Raw genomic sequence first — 21682 nt, 5'->3', positions numbered from 1 at the left:
CCCCCTTCTTAAAGAGAGGGACCACCACCCCGGTCTGCCAGTCCAGAGGTACTGTCCCCGCCCGCCACGCGATGTTGCAGAGACGAGTCAGCCACGACAGTCCCTGCACATCCAGAGACTTAAGGAACTCTGGGCGAATCTCATCCACTCCCGGTGCCTTGCCACCGAGGAGCTTCACAACAACCTCGGTGACTTCAGCTTGGGAAATGGACGAGTCCACCTCTGAGAACCCAGTCTCTGCTTCCTCAATGGAAGACGTGGTGGTGGGATTGAGGAGGTCCTCGAAGTATTCCTTCCACCGCCCAACAATGTCCCCAGTTGAGGTCAACAGCTCCCCACTTCCACTGTAAACAGTGTTGGTGGAGAACTGCTTCCCCCGCCTGAGGCGCCGGACGGTTTGCCAGAATTTCCTCGAGGCCCACCGAAAGTCCTCCTCCATGGCCTCTCCGAACTCCTCCCAGACCCGAGTTTTTGCCTCCACCACAGCCCGGGCTGCGGCTCGCTTGGCCTGCCGGTACCTGTCGATTGCCTCGGGAGTCCTATGAGCTAACAGTGCCCGGTAGGACTCCTTCTTCAGCTTGACGGCATCCCTTACTTCCGGTGTCCACCACCGGGTTCGGGGATTGCCGCCACGACAGGCGCCAGAGACCCTGCGGCCACAGCTCCGAGCAACAGCTTCGACAATGGAAGTTGAGAACATGGTCCACTCGGACTCAATGTCTCCAACCTCCCTCGGGATCTGTGAGAAGCTCTCCCGGAGGTGGGAGTTGAAGGCTGCGCGGACAGAAGGCTCGGCCAGATGTTCCCAGCAGACCCTCACAACACGTTTGGGCCTGCCGAGTCTATCCGGCCTCCTCCCAGTCCAGCGCATCCAACTCACCACCAGGTGGTGATCAGTTGACAGCTCTGCCCCTCTCTTTACCCGAGTGTCCAAGACACGCGGCCAGAGATCAGATGACACGACCACAAAGTCTATCATTGACCTCCGGCCTAGGGTGTCCTGGTGCCATGTGCACTTATGGACACCCCTGTGCTCGAACATGGTGTTCGTTATGGACAAGCTGTGACTGGCACAGAAGTCCAATAACAGAACACCACTCGGGTTCAGATCGGGGAGGCCGTTCCTCCCAATCACCCCCTTCCAAGTCTCGCTGTCATTGCCCACGTGGGCGTTGAAGTCCCCCAGGAGAACAATGGAGTCCCCAGTTGGGGCACTATCCAGCACCCCTCCCAGGGACTCCAAGAAGGTTGGGTACTCTGAACTGCTGTTCGGTGCATAGGCCGAAACAACAGTCAGAGACCTGTCCCCTACTTGTAGGCGTAGGGACGCAACCCTCTCGTTCACCGGGGTGAACTCCAACACATGGCGGCTGAGCTGTGGGGCAATAAGCAAGCCCACTCCAGCCCGCCGCCTTACACCGCGGGCAACTCCAGAGAAGTGGAGTATCCAGCCCCTGTCGAGGAGCTGGGTTCCAGAGTCCAAGCTGTGAGTGGAGGTGAGCCCGACTATATCTAGCCGGTATCTCTCAACCTCCCTCACAAGCTCGGGCTCCTTCCCCCCCAGCGAGGTCACATTCCATGTCCCAAAAGCCAGAGTCCGTGTCCGGGGATCGGGTCGTCGAGGCCCCTGCCGTCGACTGCCACCCAATCCACATTGCACCCGACCCCTACGGCAGCCTCTGTGGGTGGTGGGTCCACAGGAGGATGAGGAAGAGGGGCCCGCGTCGTCCCTTCGGGCTGAGCCCGGCCGAGTCCCGCGGGCAAGAACGCGGCCACCAGGCGCTCGCGTGCGAGCCTCCACCCCGGGCCTGGCTCCAGGGTGTGGCCCCGGCTGCGCCAAACCGGGCGACGTCACCTTTTTCCTCGTGAGTGTGTCCATGGGGTCTTGTGAACTGCTTTTAGTCTGACCCGTCGCCTCGGACCTGTTTGCCTTGGGAGACCCTACTGGGGGGGCAAGCCCCCCGGCAACATAGCTCCGAAGGTCATTCGGGTGCTCAAACTCCCCCACCACGATAAGGTTGCAGTTCAAGGGGGAGTGAAAGTCAACTCAACTCAACCCTTGGTTGAGTCAACTCAACCCTTGCTTTTCTTTCTTTTATAAAATCCAGCTATGTGAGTGTCAAACTATTTCTCCAAGACCAGCGGGGTTGCATATTTGCGCCGTCTGATTTTAATGTTGGCGGTTAATTGCTCAAAAGCCTCAATATTCCCATTTTAGTAAAGACTAAACGACTCAAATGACCCACAACACATCTTTTCTTTTTAATCAGGCGTGTCAAGTGTGATTTAATGGATCACTTGCATACATCATTGCCTTTTGTCTGTGAAATTTTTATCTACAGGCCAACTTTGCAGAATTAAGTTTTTGTGGAGGGTTCCTTGAGTGACAGCTTACCTGTTTAACTCCGGCCTGTCAGTTACAGCAGTAGGGACCTGTGAGTCACTTAAATAATTTATTAAGAAAAAAGGGGGAAAAAAAATATTCTGGAGTGGTGTTTCACTCCTAAAGCTTCATAGTAACTAATGTAGCTTCAGTTGCGTTTATTTCAGCACTGGTGATGATTACATGCTTCATCTTTGCCCTCATCTCGTGTCATCTCATGTCATCTCATGTCATGTCATGTCATCTCATCTCATCTCATCTCATCTGATCTGATCTGATCTGATCTCATCTCTTTTATAAAACAGTTGCATGTGCTGAGTGTCCTGCACCACGACTGCAGTTGACCTCAGCTTGAAGCGCTTTGCATAATAGATAGCAGTGCTATTCCTGCTTCATGTCTTCCTTTAGCGGACCCCAGCAACGAGACACACCCACCTCCCCAATTCCTTGTTATCCTCTGCACTGCCTCAGTTGTCCTGCTTCTCTCTGAGCATCCTTCCTCTCGAGATAACTCATACTTTCGTGTCCAATCCTAAAGTCTCTTTCAAACAAGCACTATTTTTGGCATGCAGTGATGTTAACATTGCACAAAATTTGAATTGTATTTATTCTACCTTTCCTGCTATATTCTCTTCCTACTTGTACTGCACCAGGTCTTAAAGGTTCATTTCCTGACCTCACTCTCGTGTCTTTGTCCCTGCAGGAGATGATCATCGACAAGGTGAATGGTCAGCCTGTCCCTCGTTACTTGATATACGACATCATCAAATTCAATGTGAGTAGTATTTGACAACTTCTTGTCTTTTCTGTGACCTTCCACTCCAAGAAACGTGCCCGGTCAAGATGCCAGAGTAAATGAAGAACACATTGGAGGCAGGCCATTAATGCTATGCTCTATCTGTAGCTCCTTCTGCTCTCCACTTTTCACGGACTGTTAACAAGGTTGAACAAAGGGATTTGTTATTTTTGTGCTTGCAGTCTGCAGATAGGAGCACAAGTAATAGGACCAAGGTGTGGATGTGGGCATCAGGGAGAAGTGTGTGGATGTGGAATGGGATTTGCTTATTCCTTTCACTCGAAAAAACTCAATTCCTTGCTTGCATCCTTCTCTGCTGTAATGTAAGAGGCAGCAGAGGGCTGTTCATCCAGCCTCCAGCCTCTATTTGCGTAGAGGTGATGGAGCTTTGTCACTCTGCATGCTAAAGAGAGGAGCACGGCTCTGCTTGACCCTGCTGCCCATCACGCATCAGGCTTTTCTAAAGCCTGACTATAGCCACAATGCCGGGGCTGAGCAGCATCTGACCCACACATGAATATTTTTAGTGCGGTCGCTCCAGAAAATCGGTATTGCTGAGCTATATTGTTCTGTTGATGATCACTTAAAAAAAAAAAATCTAAAAACCATCAACATTGTGTAGTCTACCTCTATTTACCATAACCCTTTATTGGTGCGCCTGATTGGTTCATGTGTCTCCAACACATGAGATAAAAATGCAAAAATCAAAGGTGACCATGCCTATTTTCAAAAATAAACACAAAGTCCAGGAAGACATATTATATTTGTTTTGTGTGAGTAACGCATTGTATTGTAGTACAGTATAATTCAACAATGACTATAATAATGATCTTCAAGATGCAAGTTCTGAGAATATTCAAACTAGAAATTGTGAAATGTGTGTGTAGTCTGTTTTTGACAACTTGGCAACACATTTAATTGTATAATTTATGTATTGCATTTAATGGTCTAATAGAGAACTAATATTTTGCACAATTTGTTGTGTAGCATCAATAGCACGTATATGTATATCTCACTGTTTCTTATGTGTTCTATGGTCTTAAGTTGGTCATTTTTCTCAAGAACACCCTGATAACATCACCATGCTGAATATTGCAGTCCCCTGAACTGTAATTTATTCCAGCCCTTCAACCAATCTGCATGACGCTAATACTAAGCCAGGAGGCACATTGACAAACCAGCCCACAGTTTGCCCCCAGCAAGCTTCTGCCATCTTCCTTCTTCCTCATAAAGAACTTGATGAATACCTTGGGATAAAGGGGGGGGGGAGGGTGGAGGGCTACTTCAGCCATTATGCTTTTCTGTCGCCTCCTTTCCCGCATCGACTGGAGAATCACACAAGCAAGAGGCTCAGTAGGAGCTCCAGTGGTGAGGGGAACGTCTTTTTAAGACGGTGCAGAGGTTAGCAGCTCCACATGACTCCCACCAAGCCATCAGCAAAGCACCGCTGTATCGATCCTCGCTGGCCATTATTAGCCCTCCTCTATTATGTGTGGCGAGCTGCTCCCTGGCACTGAAGCTCCATCCCGAGACGGAGGGAGAAAGTGCAGCAGGAGGGAGGACACGCCGCCTGCATAGTCCATGGCCTAATGTGACACCCCACTTGTTTGGAAAGTTAGTTTCAAGCACAGTTCGGGGATGCTTTCGATTAGAGCTTAACGAGGAGTGTGCCCTCTCGCCAGGTTGGCTGATTTAAGGGCGTGCGTGCAATTGAGCGAGCGACAGTGAGTGGGCGAGATGAGCCAGGAGATTTGCTGACTTCTGTAGACCAATCTGAAAAGGTTATTTTTGTCTCTCTTCAGACTTGCCGGTGCTTGTCAATCACTGTCAGCTCCCGCGCTGTGGGGGAACTGACAAGACAACTGCAATTACATGTATGTCTCAGATTTTTAAACTGTGCTAGAAAGCTGTTATTTGAAAGGGGGGAGGGGTGAAGGTTTGGAATTGATGTCTGCCTAGGTGCTGACATATTGATTGACCTCATCATTTAAAAAAAAAATCTTGGTTCAAGTGTCAAATTCGACAAAATGATCGGCTTACCTCGTATAACAGTTGAGCATTTGTGAAGTGGTTCTCACATCCTTCACAGACAACTTATCTGTTGTGGACAATGCTATCAGCAGGTCTAGTTGATATGAGAGAAGACTTTCCCACCCAGGACTGTTTCCTTTGCTTCAGGCTTTATTTTAGAGCAGCCACAGCATCAGACTTGCTGCAGCTCCTCTGCAGTCGCATCTCGCCAGACATCTGATCTCATGTCCAGTGCCTTTGAAATTTGTACTCCTATAAGGCCTTAACAGCTGCACTCTGTGTTCCATATGACTTTGTATTACAGCAGATGAGACGAGATACACATTGATAGGCACACAGCTCCTGTCTCTAGAGTAATATCGGCCTGCAGCTAGTAACCGCCACTTGTAGTTAACTTCGCTGCTGACCTCAAATCCTGACTGTAAATTGCAGATAAATCACATTCAAGCCATTCTGGTGGGGATTTCATTTGCATTTTGCCCTAACGATGAATATGAAGCTGAAGAATCATGTTATGTTTGACATGTGGTGGGACATGTGGACATTCATCAAGGAAATAAGGTCATTATGGATATAATCGCACCATAGTATTGATGAGGTGGGAATGATTCTCATCATTACATGACGGTGGAGGCTTAAATATTCAACACAAGGGTACAATTAGTTCTTTGAAATTTTAATCGTACTATAATGTACTCTTAACACTGGCCATTTATCGTTGATTAAAGGTTACTCAAACCATTTGTTTCTTTTGAGGAATGAATAACAACATTTACAGTGGGGAAAAAAAGTATTTAGTCAGCCACCAATTGTGCAAGTTCTCCCACTTAAAAAGATGAGGGAGGCTTGTAATTTTCATCATAGGTATACCTCAACTATGAGAGACAGAATGAGAAAAAAAAAATCTAGAAAATCACATTGTCTGATTTTTAAAGAATTTATTTGCAAATTACGGTGGAAAATAAGTATTTGGTCAATAACAAAAGTTCATCTCAATACTTTGTTGTATACCCTTTGTTGGCAATGACAGAGCTCAAACGTCTTCTGTAAGTCTTCACAAGGTTTTCACACACTGTTGCTGGTATTTTGGCCCATTCCTCCATGCAGATCTCCTCTAGAGCAGTGATGTTTTGGGGCTGTCGCTGGGCAACACGGACTTTCCACTCCCTCCAAAGATTTTCTATGGGGTTGAGATCTGGAGACTGGCTAGGCCACTCCAGGACCTTGAAATGCTTCTTACGAAGCCACTCCTTCGTTGTGTTTGAGAATTTTGTCATGCTGAAAGACCCAGCCACGTTTCATCTTCAATGCCCTTGCTGATGGAAGGAGGTTTTCATTCAAAATCTCACGATACATGGCCCCATTCATTCTTTCCGTTACACGGATCAGTCGTCCTGGTCCCTTTGCAGAAAAACAGCCCCAAAGCATGATGTTTCCACCCCCATGCTTCACAGTAGGTCTGGTGTTCTTTGGATGCAACTCAGCATTCTTTCTCCTCCAAACACCACGAGTTGAGTTTTGACCAAAAAGTTCTATTTTGGTTTCATCTGACCATATGACATTCTCCCAATCCTCTTCTGGATCGTCCAAATGCTCTCTAGCAAACTTCAGACGGGCCTGGACATGTCCTGGCTGAAGCAGGGGGACACGTCTGGCACTGCAAGATTGGAGTCCCTGGCGGCGTAGTGTGTTTCTGATGGTACCTTTGTTACTTTGGTCCCAGCTCTCTGCAGGTCCTTCACTAGGTCCCCCGTGTGCTTCTGGGAGTTTTGCTCACCGTTCTTGTGATCATTTTGACCCCACGGGGTGAGATCTTGCGTGGAGCCCCAGATGGAGGGAGATTATCGGTGGTCTTGTATGTCTTCCATTTTCTAATATTTGCTCCCACAGTTGATTTCTTCACACCAAGCTGCTTACCTATTACAGATTCAGTCTTCCCAGCCTGGTGCAGGTCTACAATTTTGTTTCTGGTGTCCTTTGACAGCTCTTTGGTCTTGGCCATAGTGGAGTTTGGAGTGTGACTGTTTGAGGTTGTGGACAGGTGTCTTTCATACTGATAACCAGTTCAAACAGGTGCCATTAATACAGGTAAGGAGTGGAGGACAGAGGAGCCTCTTAAAGAAGGAGTTACAGGTCTGTGAGAGCCAGAAATCTTGCTTGTTTGTAGGTGACCAAATACTTATTTTCCACCTTAATTTGCAAATAAATTCTTTAAAAATCAGACAATGTGATTTTCTGGATTTTTTTTTCTCATTCCGTCTCTCATAGTTGAGGTATACCTATGAGGAAAATTACAGGCCTCCCTCATCTTTTTAAGTGGGAGAACTTGCACAATTGGTGGCTGACTAAATACTTTTTTGCCCCACTGTATCTCACAAATATGTTGTATACAAATCCATAAATCTACATTTCTGTGCTTTAAAATGCTTTTTTACTCACCCAGTTCACTACATTTTAGCCTGTCAAAACTTGCTAAAACACAGTGAGCTGAAAGATTTTTTTCTCTCCATTTTTTTATATTCTTTTTTTAAGTCTGTCTGGAAAGTAAGCCCAACTCAAGTGACTCACAAAGGAGCGGGAAAAGTGCGCTTCAGGGGCTATTCTCCTATAACTACATTCACTGTCGTCATACATTTGGCCTATGACCTGTCAGTCTACATTTTTAGACACGGGTAGATTGTCACCCAGTCCAGAAAGAGAGAGATCCTGACACCCATCTCAGTACAAGGCAGAGGTGGAAGATGCTAAAACCAGATTGCAGAAACTCAAAACCCCACTGTGTGCAAGTTTTCTCTCTTTTCCCTCCTTTGAAATATAGCTGGAGTATACAGTTTTGAAATGAGAGGGGAAAAAAATACTTGTGAGTATTCTGAATTTCCCTTTGTGGGAAGTGGAAGATCCTCTTTTATTGATGTGAAGGCAGTCAGATCAGTAAGTGAACACATAAAAAAAGGAAATTCTGAAGTTATTTCTATTCCAAGGTATAATCTAAAATACTCGCATAATGACTGATACACCAATCAGCCAATTCATTATGATCACACAGCATTTTCCCAGTGATGGATCGTTCTGTCTGTTTTATCCTCCTTCCTCAGACTAACATTTTTTTTAGTGGTCAGTACTCCTGACAGGTACTGCGATTTGACTATTTTGTGTTTCTTTAGGTATACCTGCAGACCTAATTACATTGCAGTTTTCCCTTATCTAGTAAATTATAAGTTTCTTGTGCTGTAATCTACTGGCAGCGATGCTTCAATGCTGTTTTCTCATGCAAAAATGACACCTGGAAACATGAATTGCTGCAAACGGGCATTATATGTTTGTTAAATTCTGATGAGCAATATTCAGTGCAAATATCAATTTAAAAATGTCACAACAAACAGATAAAGGGCACCCACCTTCAAATACACACTACAGATTTTAAAATGTTAGATTTAACAAATCAATAAAACTCTGAAAGCGATATTGAATGTTCCACATATTAAATGAGCACTTAGAGGATTGATAACTACTATAATCATAATCCGCAGCTCACTTTCTCAACTTTATTTCACACCAACATTTCTCTCAAGACCAAACGCTTTTTTCTTTTGAAACCAATGCCAAGAGGATTGAACTGAACACAGTGTACACATCACTATCCTTGTGAATGGTGGACAGCTGTGGATTTATAAAGTCACCTTCAATGCACACCAGACAACGAGAGCCTTTCATGGGTTTTTATCAAATTGCGGCTTTTGCATTAGCAAATTGCAACGTCTCACATCGCGATTTGAATTTATATTTGATTAATTGCCCAGTCCCAGGCTTTATCCATCAAAACTGGTCCAAAGAAAATAAAGCTGCTTCTGAAGTCACACAATGTACCTCAGTTTGTTTTGTATAGAGAAGCAAGGGAAGAAAAGTGATAAACTTGCGACGAGTTCACGGCCGGCTGAGGCTCATTGATGCACACGAGCCCATGAAGGCTCCGGTTTCCTAGCTTCCAGGCAACAAGGGATCTGCTGCTTGGTACCTGATACCACAAAACACCTTCGAAAGTCTTCTGTAAGCTTCGGCGAGTCAGAGCTTTTTGTTGGCAAATGAGGTACAGAAAAAAAACATTAAGTAGGTGTTCATATTGTTATGGCCGATTGATAAATCGTCTTCACTTAAAACCCTGTGGAGTTGATGGATTTTGTTCTAAAGCCACTTTGATTGTGCTTTAATTTGATGTTCTTTTATCAAACAGAAACAACCCAGAATGTGTTTACAAACACATTCAGGCCAAAACATTTTGAAAGCCCCCATGTTTTTGTTAAGAATATCCCCAAGGAAGCTGCACATTAAGTGTCGACTGGTCCCTGTGCAGAATTTGTCAGGAGCCTGCTGTATAATTTTGTTTATCCCAAATTTTCCGAGAAAGCCTATGTGCTTCCAGCAGTTTTATCAAAACTGTCATTGTTTCTGCCATTTCCTGACATCATCCTTTAGCTTCTTCAGCCTCCCAGGTCCTTTTATTTATGATCCTGCAGCTTTTTGGTGTTTAACATTTCATGCCTCTCTCTCTCTCTCTCTCTCTATATATATATATATATATATATATATATATATATATATATATATATATATATATACTGTGTGTGTGTGCGTGTGTGTATATATTTATTTTTTTTTACATTTACTTCACCCATAATGGGGATTATCTAACGTTTTCAACCTCTCATGTCACCGAGTTGATTGTGTTTTATTAATGAATCCATCTGTGGATTAATTTTATTCTCCTGTACTAAATTATAGAAAAACCTCACAGTTGGAACACTGTTGATGACACTATTGGAGATTTTGAGGGAAAAACAGGACGAGTGTTAGAAAGGGCAGGTGTCTATAAATCTACATGTAACGTTTTTTTGTTTTCTGAATTTAAGTACATGCTTTCCTAAGCTGGCTCATAATGTTATGGGTGGTCCTCACAGGTTATTAATTCAGTCAAATTCAGGATTCCCTCTTTTAGACTTGTGTCAGCAGTACAAATATTGAACACAGCAAGCCCGAAAACAATTTGGAAATTGTAATACGGCTACTTCTGTATTAAAAATATCTTCTTCTATTCTATTCTATCTATCTAAAACCAAGGGTCCTCTGGTCCCCGTCTTTGGGTTAATGAGGGTACACCCTTCACAGGTCACCATTCCATCACTGATCACACACCTACTTTCACATCTTTGAGCAATTTTAGAGTAATCCACTAACCCCCAAATCAACATTTTTCCAGAATACCGTGAGAAACTCCAGACACATTCAGGAAGAACATGAAAACTCTACACAGAAAAGTCTCAAAGCCTGGACTCAAACCGCAGATATTCATGCATTGAGGGGCCAGTGCCGGCGCTACGCCACCATGCAGTCCCACTTAGAAACCATTTCTTGCTTAATTCATTTTTGCTTTTGACAAGTTCAATCAATTGTTACTGCCTGTCACTTTTGACAAGTTACGCTCTAGTGAAACACTGGTGGTGGCCTATTACCATCTGACAGCCATGACAGTGAGGCATACAGGGGCATAATAAATGGCAGCTGGAAGTTTAAAAAAAAAAAAAAAAAAATCAGTAAATATGTCAGAGTGGCTTCACTGTCTTAACCAACCTACCATACCGGTCATGTTTGGTTAACAGGATTTTTTATCTGCTGTGTTTTCCCTTTGAATAGTCGTTGCCAGCACATGCCTTGAATCATCCACACTTACATCTTGTTCTGTCCTGGTGACACAGCTGACAGATGGTGCCGAATGTGTGGGACATGATACCAGCTGTTGCTCCAAGAGAATGTAGTAAGGGCACCGCAGGCACCCGAAAGAAAAACAATCTCTCTCTCTCTCTCTCTCTCTCTCTCTCTCTCTCTCTCTCTCTCTCTCTCTCTCTCTCTCTCTCTCTCTCTCTCTCTCTCTCTCTCTCTCTCTCTCCTCTCTCCCTCTCTCCCTCTCTCTCTCTCTCTCTCTCTCTCTCTCTCTCTCTCTCTCTCTCCCTCTCCCTCCCCTCCCCCCCCCCAAACTGAAAGTCTAAATGAGTTTGTCAAACTTCAATTAATCTGTGTCCTTGTTGGATGCTACCAAATTGCCCTCCTAAAGCTGTTAGGGCGGCATTAAAAAAGACAGACAGACTCTAAAACAAAGTCACAGAGACACAGTTGTGGCCTGCTGCTCCATTATAAAATGGTTATTGGCTATGTTCTGGTGACCACAAGCTACTTACGCATTCAGCAGACACCGGAAAACATGGGAACGGAGTCGCAACAGGCTGCCTTTCGCGTGCAGCGCCACCATTCTCATTTTGAACTGCCAATTTCTAAAACGGATTTAATTCGTTTTCAAATAGCTGCCATTGTTTATAACCATGTTATTTTTGTTTGCGCTATCAATTAATTAGCATTTTAGTCCTTTCTAAATGTTATTTAATTGTAAAACAATCATTGCTTTCCAAAGGCAAAATTCAGGTTTTCAAGTCATGTAAATCAATGAAATATTTTAGAGTTGTATTCATACTTGTACAATTACACCAATGACTATATGAGCAATCATTAGCAACAGTAAGGGGAAAAAAAACTGATTCAGAATCAGTTATTAGGAGTAGGAAGCTGAAACTTTGAGCACTATGGCCACAGGTCCAGGAAAGCACAGAGAAAGAGGAGAGCGAGCACCGACTACAATCCCCCAATTAGTTAGTGGCAACTATCTCTGTCTTCTTGGTGAACTTCAAAATATTTATTATAGAAACAGGAAAACCAGTTGAAATAATTTTGATTGAGTATTCTACATTTTCTCTTTAAAACTGGTGTCATACTAAAGTGGTTATTTAATCTTTTTAAAAATAAACATCTGAGAAAATGTACCTTTTTAATTTTTTATAAAAGATAACCTGATTTTGAATTTGATTGCATTAAGCACCGTAGAAAGGTTGGAACAAGGGGAATTAAAGGGTGGAACAGTTTTTGGCACAGATCAAACACAACAGGAGGATCATTGGTCAACTAGTTATTTTAACTGGCAATATTTAATTCAAGGGGTATTTCAGAGAGGCACTGCATCGCAAATGTAAAGTTGTGCAGAAGTTCTACATCAAAACTTCATTGCCACGTGTTGGGGTTTCTTAGACATATGCTTATATCACAGCATACAGGTATGTTGCATAACACTTTGCATTTGGCTTGTTTCCTCTGAAGCGGAAGTGGGAAATTTAGTTTCCAGATGAGCGACATGAAAAACTGGGTCCCGAGGTCTCCTGTGGAGTGTAGAGCCCGACGTTACCCAATTCTGCTCAGTATTCATGTATATTATAATAAAAAGCTTACAGCTTTACCTTCGACAGTTGGACATAGCTACTCTAGTTAGAACTAGATATTTTTCATACATTTTCTTTTTCTTTTCTTTTTTTATTCTCTACCTCGGCTTTTTAGAATTGACAATTCTTTCATTCGAACATGAGTGAAAGGTAGACATATTGAAAGAAATGGAGCAACGTCAAAATGAAAGCATATCATGTTTGTTCTATACATCATGTGTTCTACTTTTCATTTAGTTCATAATTGTCCTCACATAGGGGGGAGCAAGGTAGGCCAAACGGCTGCTTGTGGACTATACAATGCACACGTCTGCTCTCGACTGTGTTTCATTTAAAACGTTCTTATCTTCAATGTGCTGCATATTTCAAGGACTCACATGGCAGGTGAGCTTAGCAGTTTTTCCCAATCATAAATAATTATCGACCACACAATTTGAACATGATTTTATCTATTTTTTTCCCTTTCACATCCCAAAGAAAGCCTTTGAGCAGCCCTTTACTGGGCTGCCAGAGCAGAATACAAATGCCCTGAAGTCCTGCAGTCATACCCATGGCCTCTCGATACAGATCAGACATTATTGATCCATAACCCACTGATGGAGGAACAATACCAGTGGATACAGTTCAGGATGATTTTTTGGTTTGTTTGTTTTTTATTTCATTTATTTATATTTTTTTTTTCTGAAGGGCAAAAACTTAGGCAATGCGGCATAGAAAAAGTTGAAATAATGGTCAAATTAAGACCAAAAAAACGCAGATCTTCAAAGGGCTTCATACTCGTCCATTCCCAAGTGGTTTTTCAGCAGAATCTCTATCTTCTGTTCTGCTATTCAGTTATGGCTTGCAGGATACTGGAGGCGATCCCAGCTGACTGTGGTTGATGACAGGTAGCCAGGCTACCGCAGAGTAAACACAACAAACCACCCCCCCCAAAAAAACAAAAATCACATCCACAGATACAGGCAATTTAAGAGTTTCCAGTTAACCTTGAATACGGTATTTGAACTGTGGGAGGAAATCGGAGTACCTGGGGAAAACCCACAAATGACTTTTAGCTCTCTCCCTCAATACAGAAAAACACTTAATTCGTGAGCTGGATTGGAAAATACTTGGACATACATAACAAGCTTTTGAAATCCATTTTCAGTGCTCATCACACTCAGGTGATGTTGAAAATTCAGGTTGTTTTTTTTTTATGGTATTAATGTGTTTTTGGAAATAAGTAAATGTCAGTTTAGCTGGCAATTTTTCTTCTGATCACTTGTGAGAAATTCTAAATGATTGTTTACTTGTTGCCATGCATTTAGACCTCATCCATCTGTTAGATCTTTACAGCTCACCTCTGTGATTAATGGGGGGGTCATTTTTAGTCACTTTATTATTAAGTGACTAAGATGTATACATGTGGTAACTGTGAAGTGACAGTGCTGTTGCAGGCTGGCTGCATCACAACTCCTCTGCACCATTTAACATTTTAATGTGGTCATGCCGTTCTGTTTGTTCAATTTGCGATCTGGCTGTTGTAATTATTCACCTGGGCTTTATGATTAATAATTAGGAGAATGGAAATCCAGCTGTATTTAAGATTTTTCTTCCGTAGTCACAACCACCAGCAGATGGGTTTAGCTGTACCTTTACTCTGCCTTTGTGGCATTTTCTCACTGATATACAGTCTGTTTTGGTTTTTTTAATCTGTGTAGAACAACTGTGTGTCTGGGCAGTGGTGGGTGCAAACTGTTTTTCCTGCGCTGTACAGTTTTTTCCCAGGACCTCACATAATGTTAAGTTTCACCTATTGTGAAGCTGTAAGTAGCAGATTTAGACAGTCACATCAATTGTATTGATCCTGTGAGAATGCTGGTGTGTCGACCAGGGGTTTACTGTGTTTCTTACTAAATAATTTGATTAATTTTTCATTTTGATGTTGGCCACTTGTGTCGAAGTGGAAACCCAAGCATTACACCGGGAGAACATGCAAACTCCACACATTTAAAACAAGGACAGCGAGAACACAACCCACTGCACCGCCATGCGTCCCAGTTGTCAATACAATGAACAAAAATACAAACGCATCACTTTTTCTGTTTCTCCCATTTGCCTTGATATGAAGAACTCAGACCTTTTTCTACAGACACAAAAAGCCTATTTCTCTCAGAAATTGCTCACAAATTTGTCTAAATCTGCGTAAGTGAGCACTCCTCTTTTGCAGAGATAATCCATCCACCTCACAGGTGTGGTGTAACAAGATGCTGATGAGAAATCAGGATTATTGAACAGATGTGTCTTCGGCGAGCCACAATAAAAGACGTGTTCGAGAACCATTGGTCTGCATTTATAATTGACATTTTGTTGACCTTTTACTGCGATTTTTCTTCATCATTTCAACTCATCTGATGAAATTGAAACATTGAAGCTGAGAGGCTCAGAGGTGAAATACTCAGAAAACATAAAGGAGAACAGTTCTTTTAAGACAGGAAACACACTGGTACTATTACCTGGATGACTGAGAGTCCTCAGACATTTTACTGTGTTTTATAAGCATGCTGCAAAAATATGACCTCAATAGAATCTTTAAAATGATCCTTTTTAAATGTGTTTTCTTTACATTTTTAATGGACCAAAATATGGACTGTGACATAAATGACCAATTGGAGAATAAAGCCTTAATCGATTAGTCACTAGCACGGTAAGCTCGTCCTGTAAAATTGGAATTTTTCTCAAACTTAAATTGTTATTGATGTGTCGTTGGTTTTTAAGATATTAAACAGGAATAGTGAGTGGTTGATGAAAACCAGACAGTGTTTAATTAGCTACCCCAAGAACAGTGTAGACTTTTTTTTTTTTTAACTTTTTCTGTTTTGGTAGTTTCTCGCTAATGCAGTCATTTCCCCGCCTGTGCAGCCATGTGTGTTTTGGTCTTATAACGAGATGTACAGATTCACCTTAGTAGCACATGGAGGCAGAGGAAGCAGCAAATGAAATCTTGCCTGGCATCTGCAGTCTTTTCCTTGCATTTCGTTTTAAGGACACAAAGTGATTATAAGCACAGTAAACTGCTTTTAGTGCATATTGTATTGGCTGTGACACACAAGGGGTTTGCAAAAACTCTAACAAGCTGAAGCGCGTTGCGATTGTTTGGGGGTTTTTGGGCTTCCAACTGTTTGTGAGATTTTTTTTTTTTTTTTTTTTTAATGCCTGCAGTAGGCTCTTTATGTTCAAAGCAGAGAAGTGCGCATTCATGCATCTGATTCCTACAAAAGTAATACATACTGATCCCCACCACGGAGATCAGCCAGGATCTGATGTGAGTTCATAGTATGTACTTTTCTTGGTTGCAGGCAAATCAACTTCCACAACAGAATGTCATTGTATTTATGACAATGACCGTAAAGTGTTTGAATCTTGAATCTTCTTAATTAAAACCACTCACACCCGATCTAAACACAAGTACATAAGAGTGCAAATCACTAAAGTTGACAGTGTGTAGATGGGGGACGGTACTCATTAATTTACTCTAAGTTATAATGGAAAACACAGCAATCAATACGAAGAGAAGTAGCGAGAACCTGCTGAAAACCTGTGTCGGACTGTGTAGCCCGACTGCCTGATGTTACATTGGAGGACAATTTGCCTGAGACACAGAACACTTTGAGCTTTTGCCTTTTTTTTTTTTCTTTTTTTCTTTTGTGTTGTCGAATTCATACAACAGTTTTAAGTCATGAAGTGTCCATGTGTAATACCTGTCATGTTGTCATTTAGTAGGGGGTCATTTAGTTATTTCTTTTGCCATTGTTGATGTGTTGGCAGGCTGTCCAGGACGACATCATGCTACATTTTGTTCTGGGGTGTTTATTATTCTGGCTTCTCATCTTTGCACAATTTGAGCACAAAAATAATGGGGAACTAATTTAAATAATCAAATGTATTCTATCTTAATGAGGTTATTGTAATGTAGTCCAAGGCAGTGCCGTCTTTCACTGTGATGTTGGCAATGAAAAGGCACTAACTTTGTGAAGGTGGAATTCATGGTTGAAGTGTTGAATCACATTAGGTTGACAAGGATACTTGATGATTTGGCTTCACAATATACGTGTTTGTCCAGTAACTCTTTCATCAACTTATCTTTTCATCCTCAACCGTACTCGCATATCAATAATGCCACTTTTGAGAAGGATTTACCGGAAATGGTGCAGAGGTAGAAAAATCTCTTGTGTTTAATGTCCTTTTGTATGTACAGATGTATTAATCCTCGACATCAAAAGTTATATTTTCACTGTTTTCAATGCATTAATTAATTAATAAATATGTTGCATATATTGTAGTTTAAAATCTTGTCTTTTTGAATGCTATTGCTGCTTCAATTATTGTCATGTACAAGGATAGTATTAAAATCTGAAGATGTTATTCTTCCAATGTCCTTTCAGGTAATTTGATTATTTTCACTTTGTGTTTCAGGGACAGCCTGTTGGCCATTGTGACTTCAACGTCCGGCTGTTCTGCATAGAAAAAGAAATAATCTCGCCCCGGATGGAAAAGATGAAGACGGGGCAGATCGACAAAACCAAGGAGCCTTTCAGTGTCCGAAATAAACCCTTTTTTGACATCCACGCCGCACGCAAGGTAATGCAATCAAAGATGTTCCTTTTCCCCTGTGCAACCCATATTACCCAACATTTATTTGGCAGATGTGGCCCAGTTTGAAGCACCTTCCTGTTTCCCACATAAAGACATGTAAAAACAGGTGACCTACATTTCCTGCATATTGTGTCTTGAGAAGCAGTTTGGGAGTCAGTGGCGTCCCAGATACATCCCTGGAAGCAGTTTTTCCACAGTAACAGTTCTTCGTGGTCAAATTGGTCTCCAGTGATGGACCCAGAGCACGAGCGGCTGAAACACAGCCTCTCGTGGACAGCTCAGTGTTGACGAGAAAAGTGAGTCAGGCCTGAGGGAGGTGTTCAAAGATGATGATTTCACTTGAACACTCGGGGACTGATCAAACCCGGCGTGTCTGGTGACTTAGGCTTACAATGCAATGCTCAGGCTGGCCATTGTTGAGATATAAGGAGACATTTTTCCAAATTTGATGGATTACCTCTCCTTGAGTTGCTGGAGAACCTTTGATTAACAACTTATTTCCAATTATTTTAATAAAATGACTTACTGAACTGTTGCTTTCAAGTAGAGGTAAACTAGAGATTTAGCATTTGTACATCCATCTTATATCCCGCTTATCCAATTCAGGGTTGCGGGGAGCTGGAGCCGATCCAAGCCTACTGTGTGTGAGGGCAGGATACACTATGGTCGCCAGTCTGTCACAGGGCAAACACATAGACAGGCAATCAACCACACACACTCACATTCACACCTCGGGGCAGTTTGGCATCACCAATTAACCTCACATATATGTTTTTGGTCTATGGGAGGAAACCGAAGCACATGGAGGAAACCCACACACACACAAACTCCTTGTTAAATTGTATATATAGCACAAATTAGGTGATTGTACAAATTAAATGGCTTTACAGAGGTTGGAAGATATATATGTGTTTTTCGAAAATGTTTAGTTATAGAATCGAATGTGGTGCAGAAGTGACTGGAGGCATGCACATCACAATTTCTAGTTCATAATTCTGTAAGTAGTCATGTGTCATAGGGTTCTACCTCTCCATGATAAAATATTTATATATTAAAAAGTGCATGTAATTTCACCTAACTGCATCAGTTAAGTGATACTTTGCTAAAGCAAAGGAGTCAAACACTTTTTTCTTTATGCTATTTTAAGAAATGATACCATTTCAATACAATCATTAGCACTTCTTTTTTTTCTCATTTGTGACAATAGGTGTTCAGTGTCTCAGTGCATTGAGTTTAATGTGCTCAGCAATAGCAATAATACATTCAGATGCTAATTCAGTGTATTTTTTGGGGGGACTATTTGGGTTTTGTTTGCAGCTATAATGTAATGAATAAAAGATCTTGTCTCGGGATATACGACTGCTGTTCGGTGTGGAAATGGCAGAGCTTTTATCCTCTGAATAGCTCTTAAGCCCCTTTCAAAGACCAGCCCTTGTGCCCTGCTATCAGGTCTGTGGGAGGTCGGCGCACAATTAATTTGATGTTCTGCTCGGACCCACATCAGTCGCAAAACTTGGAGCTACATTTTCCGCAGATGATCAAAGTGGTAAAGCGGGGTTGAAGTTTTAGACGCTTATTGATTTTCTTTCTTTTCTTTTCTTGCCACATACGCTCCTTCATGTCAGCACTCATGTCTTAGTTTTTTTTTCCCCTCTGTGAAATTCTTTGTGTGAATCATTTCATTATTTCATTTACCCCCGATCTAACCCTGTGCTATCCCCGTTGCTAAGGGCCTCTATGAGGGTTCACCCGTTCAAGCTTGGGGGTTCATTGGGATGAAAATGCTCTTGAAATGAAGTCACTGGAACTGTGTCTGGTTACTGACTGCCTTATTGTGTTGTTCGCTCACCATCTGCTCCCTGTACAGTCATATCTCTGTTGTGTGGGACATTTAAAGAAGGAAACTGGAATCCATCTCATTAATTCAATGTAGCACAACTCGCCACTTCACCACATAACATCCAGAAATTCCTCTTTAGCAATATCTTCGTGGCAGTCTGCAGTTGTATGATGGCTTTTGTCTGTAGCGTTGCTGCTGTTTTTCATCTGGGACACTTTGGGCCACCATTCCCTCACCAATTTGGACCATTTATTCTTTTCGCTTCCTCGGCTTGTCCAATTACACTACAAAGACTTCTTTTTCTACTGGACATTGGGACAAACAGATAATATCTTTGGGGGGGATTTCCCTCTTGTGTGGTAGGAATAGACTTGGCTCACCCAAAAAAGTACAATTGTGTTGAAAATCAGTTTGAATATCAGGACTTTGAGCGGTGCAACTTTCTATTAGTACTATTTGTTGTGTACCTCGTTTTGTCATCGAGACTATTTGCCCTTTCTGTGATGGATTTGTTAACTGTACTGCGTACATGTGCTAATGTGCAAGGAAATGGGTTTTCAATTTCATTCAAATTGAAATTTGTGTCCTCCCCACTTTCACTTCAACTTTCTGTCACTACACATGTTTGTGGTCTTTCGTCTTCCACGTCACTTTTGTCTTCTACATTCTCTTGTTAAATGAATTGTGCTGATGTAAAAGAACAAAATAAATGGCGACATTGTGCACAATATAACAGCAGTTATCTGACAAAGCTCAACACACCATGCTCTATATGTAATCAGATAAATGATCTGTTACAGTTTCACTGGTGCTCAACACAAGGGCAAGCATTCCATAGATGGCAGTTGTAATTAAATCCGAGGATGTGCAACACGTCAACGCTACCAAAACATAAAGTAATAAACAATTGGGGAAATGTAGCTGGTTTCTATTGAAGGACATACACCAATACATTCAGTTGCATGTTTTCTTGGAAACTTGGAAAGTTTTTGCTTCTTCTTGCTTCCCGATTTCTTTTAATTTCATTATATTTCACTGAATTTGCTGGAGTCGGACGTTTCAGTCATTTTCTTCATGGGATCATATCACAATGTGGATGTTTCTATTCCCTTGAGGATTGACAAAATAATAGGTTCGGGAAGGCAGCCTAAGGATTTGGATTGATAAACAGATGAAATATAATTTTACTATTCTATGGCACGTGGATTATGGTAAGTGTTCACTTGAGTGTGGGGGATCGAATCCCACATGTGTCAGGATAGCATCCAGCATAAAAACAACAAAAACTAACCAAGGCACAAGTTGCAATGACTTGCTGGAGTTTCTTACTGTTTATACAAATAAGTATACATTGATACATTGATCTAATTTAATTCATTATACATAAAAGTCGAAATCAATTTAAACTGGCTTAAAGAGTCACAGCTTAGTAAGGTGCAATCTGTTTGAAAAAGTCAAACATGGTCATTGAACTTTTTTCCACATGTAATAACATCAGACTATTGTTAAAATAAACACAAATTAGATGGAATGAGTTTTATTTGCCCTTCACACAGTATCTGATATTGTCTTCAGTTAAATGAATAATTTACTCCGTTATAAACTTGATATTTCACCGTCTCCCCAGGACATAAAGCAACTGCAGCCTGGAGTCCAGGTAGAGATGAAGTGAGGCGAGAAAAAGTTGTGGTGAAAGAGTAATCCTTCTTGCTGCCAGTAGATCTCATCTTGAAAACCCTTTTTTAAAGTGTGATTGAATTTGGATAGAGGCCTGAAAAGTGGTTATGTGCTCAATTTTCTAAGATTGCATTCTTTTTGTGGAGCCCAAACTTAATCGCCGCTGATGGGAATAAAGTTTAGTTTATGTACTCAATATAAAACACACAATATGATCGATTATTTTTCCTAAAAGAACATAAAGAAAGAAATGAAACGCATTTTGTGGGCCAGTATAGAATAAAATAACAGTCATGGGTTGTGTGATAAGGCTTTCTTTGTCAGAAGTGAAAGTTCATCTTACTCAGATGGCTCCATTCCTGCTGCACTCAAAGATTTAGAATTTTAAAAGGATATTTCATCAATTTAAGTTCTCCATTCCTTTTCGTCCATTTCATGCATTATTTGTTTCTATTTCTTTTAAAGTCACTTCATTAATCGACTTGACCTGAGAACAGGAAAGATGCAGAAAGTTAAAGCCTTTCCTGTCTTCTGTCCGCTCTCTTGAATAATTCTTGCCTGCATTATAAGTCCTGTTTTTAGACACATTGGCCTAAGCCTGCTTTTGAATAATTGAGTTGCTGGGAGTTCTCCTGAGAGAAACTGTGTATTGTAAAATCTGTTAGTCTAGTGTTACTTTTTTCTTTCTGTTTTGTATGTTCATGTACGTCATTTTTGGAGATTGGTCTTTTCCTTTCCATACTTTAGTGGAGCAGAATGTGTACTATAATGTTCTAGATCAATACAAACCAGAATCTAAACAAAATAGTTCATGATACCCTTCTTAATGGTCAAAAATTAACTAGTTAGTTTTTATATTAAAGCTGACCTGTTATGCAGATTTTTTTCAAATCATAGGACACGCACTGCACTCCTTACTCTCCTCCCCCACTGTTGCACCATATGTGATGCCATCATGTTAAAGGTATCATCCAAGGGGGAAAGCATAATCTTCCATATCTCTG

The 21682-nt window shown here is 41.7% G+C and overlaps 1 protein-coding gene across 1 annotated transcript in view; it reads left to right on the top strand.

Moving 5' to 3' along the window:
• The window catches only part of rngtt (RNA guanylyltransferase and 5'-phosphatase), a 106885-nt gene that overhangs the window by 31222 nt on the left and 53981 nt on the right, over positions 1-21682 (top strand). Inside the window, exons 10-11 of the mRNA XM_080514505.1 lie at positions 3087-3158; positions 16982-17146. Coding sequence (XP_080370631.1) covers positions 3087-3158; positions 16982-17146 — 237 coding nt within the window. The remainder of the gene's footprint in view (positions 1-3086; positions 3159-16981; positions 17147-21682) is intronic.

This window comes from Blennius ocellaris (genome assembly GCF_963422515.1).
Source record: "Blennius ocellaris genome assembly, chromosome: 18".
Classification (NCBI taxonomy): Eukaryota; Metazoa; Chordata; class Actinopteri; order Blenniiformes; family Blenniidae; genus Blennius; species Blennius ocellaris.
Note: the sequence above shows the minus strand (reverse complement) of the source record. Positions and strands in the feature narration are given on the sequence as shown.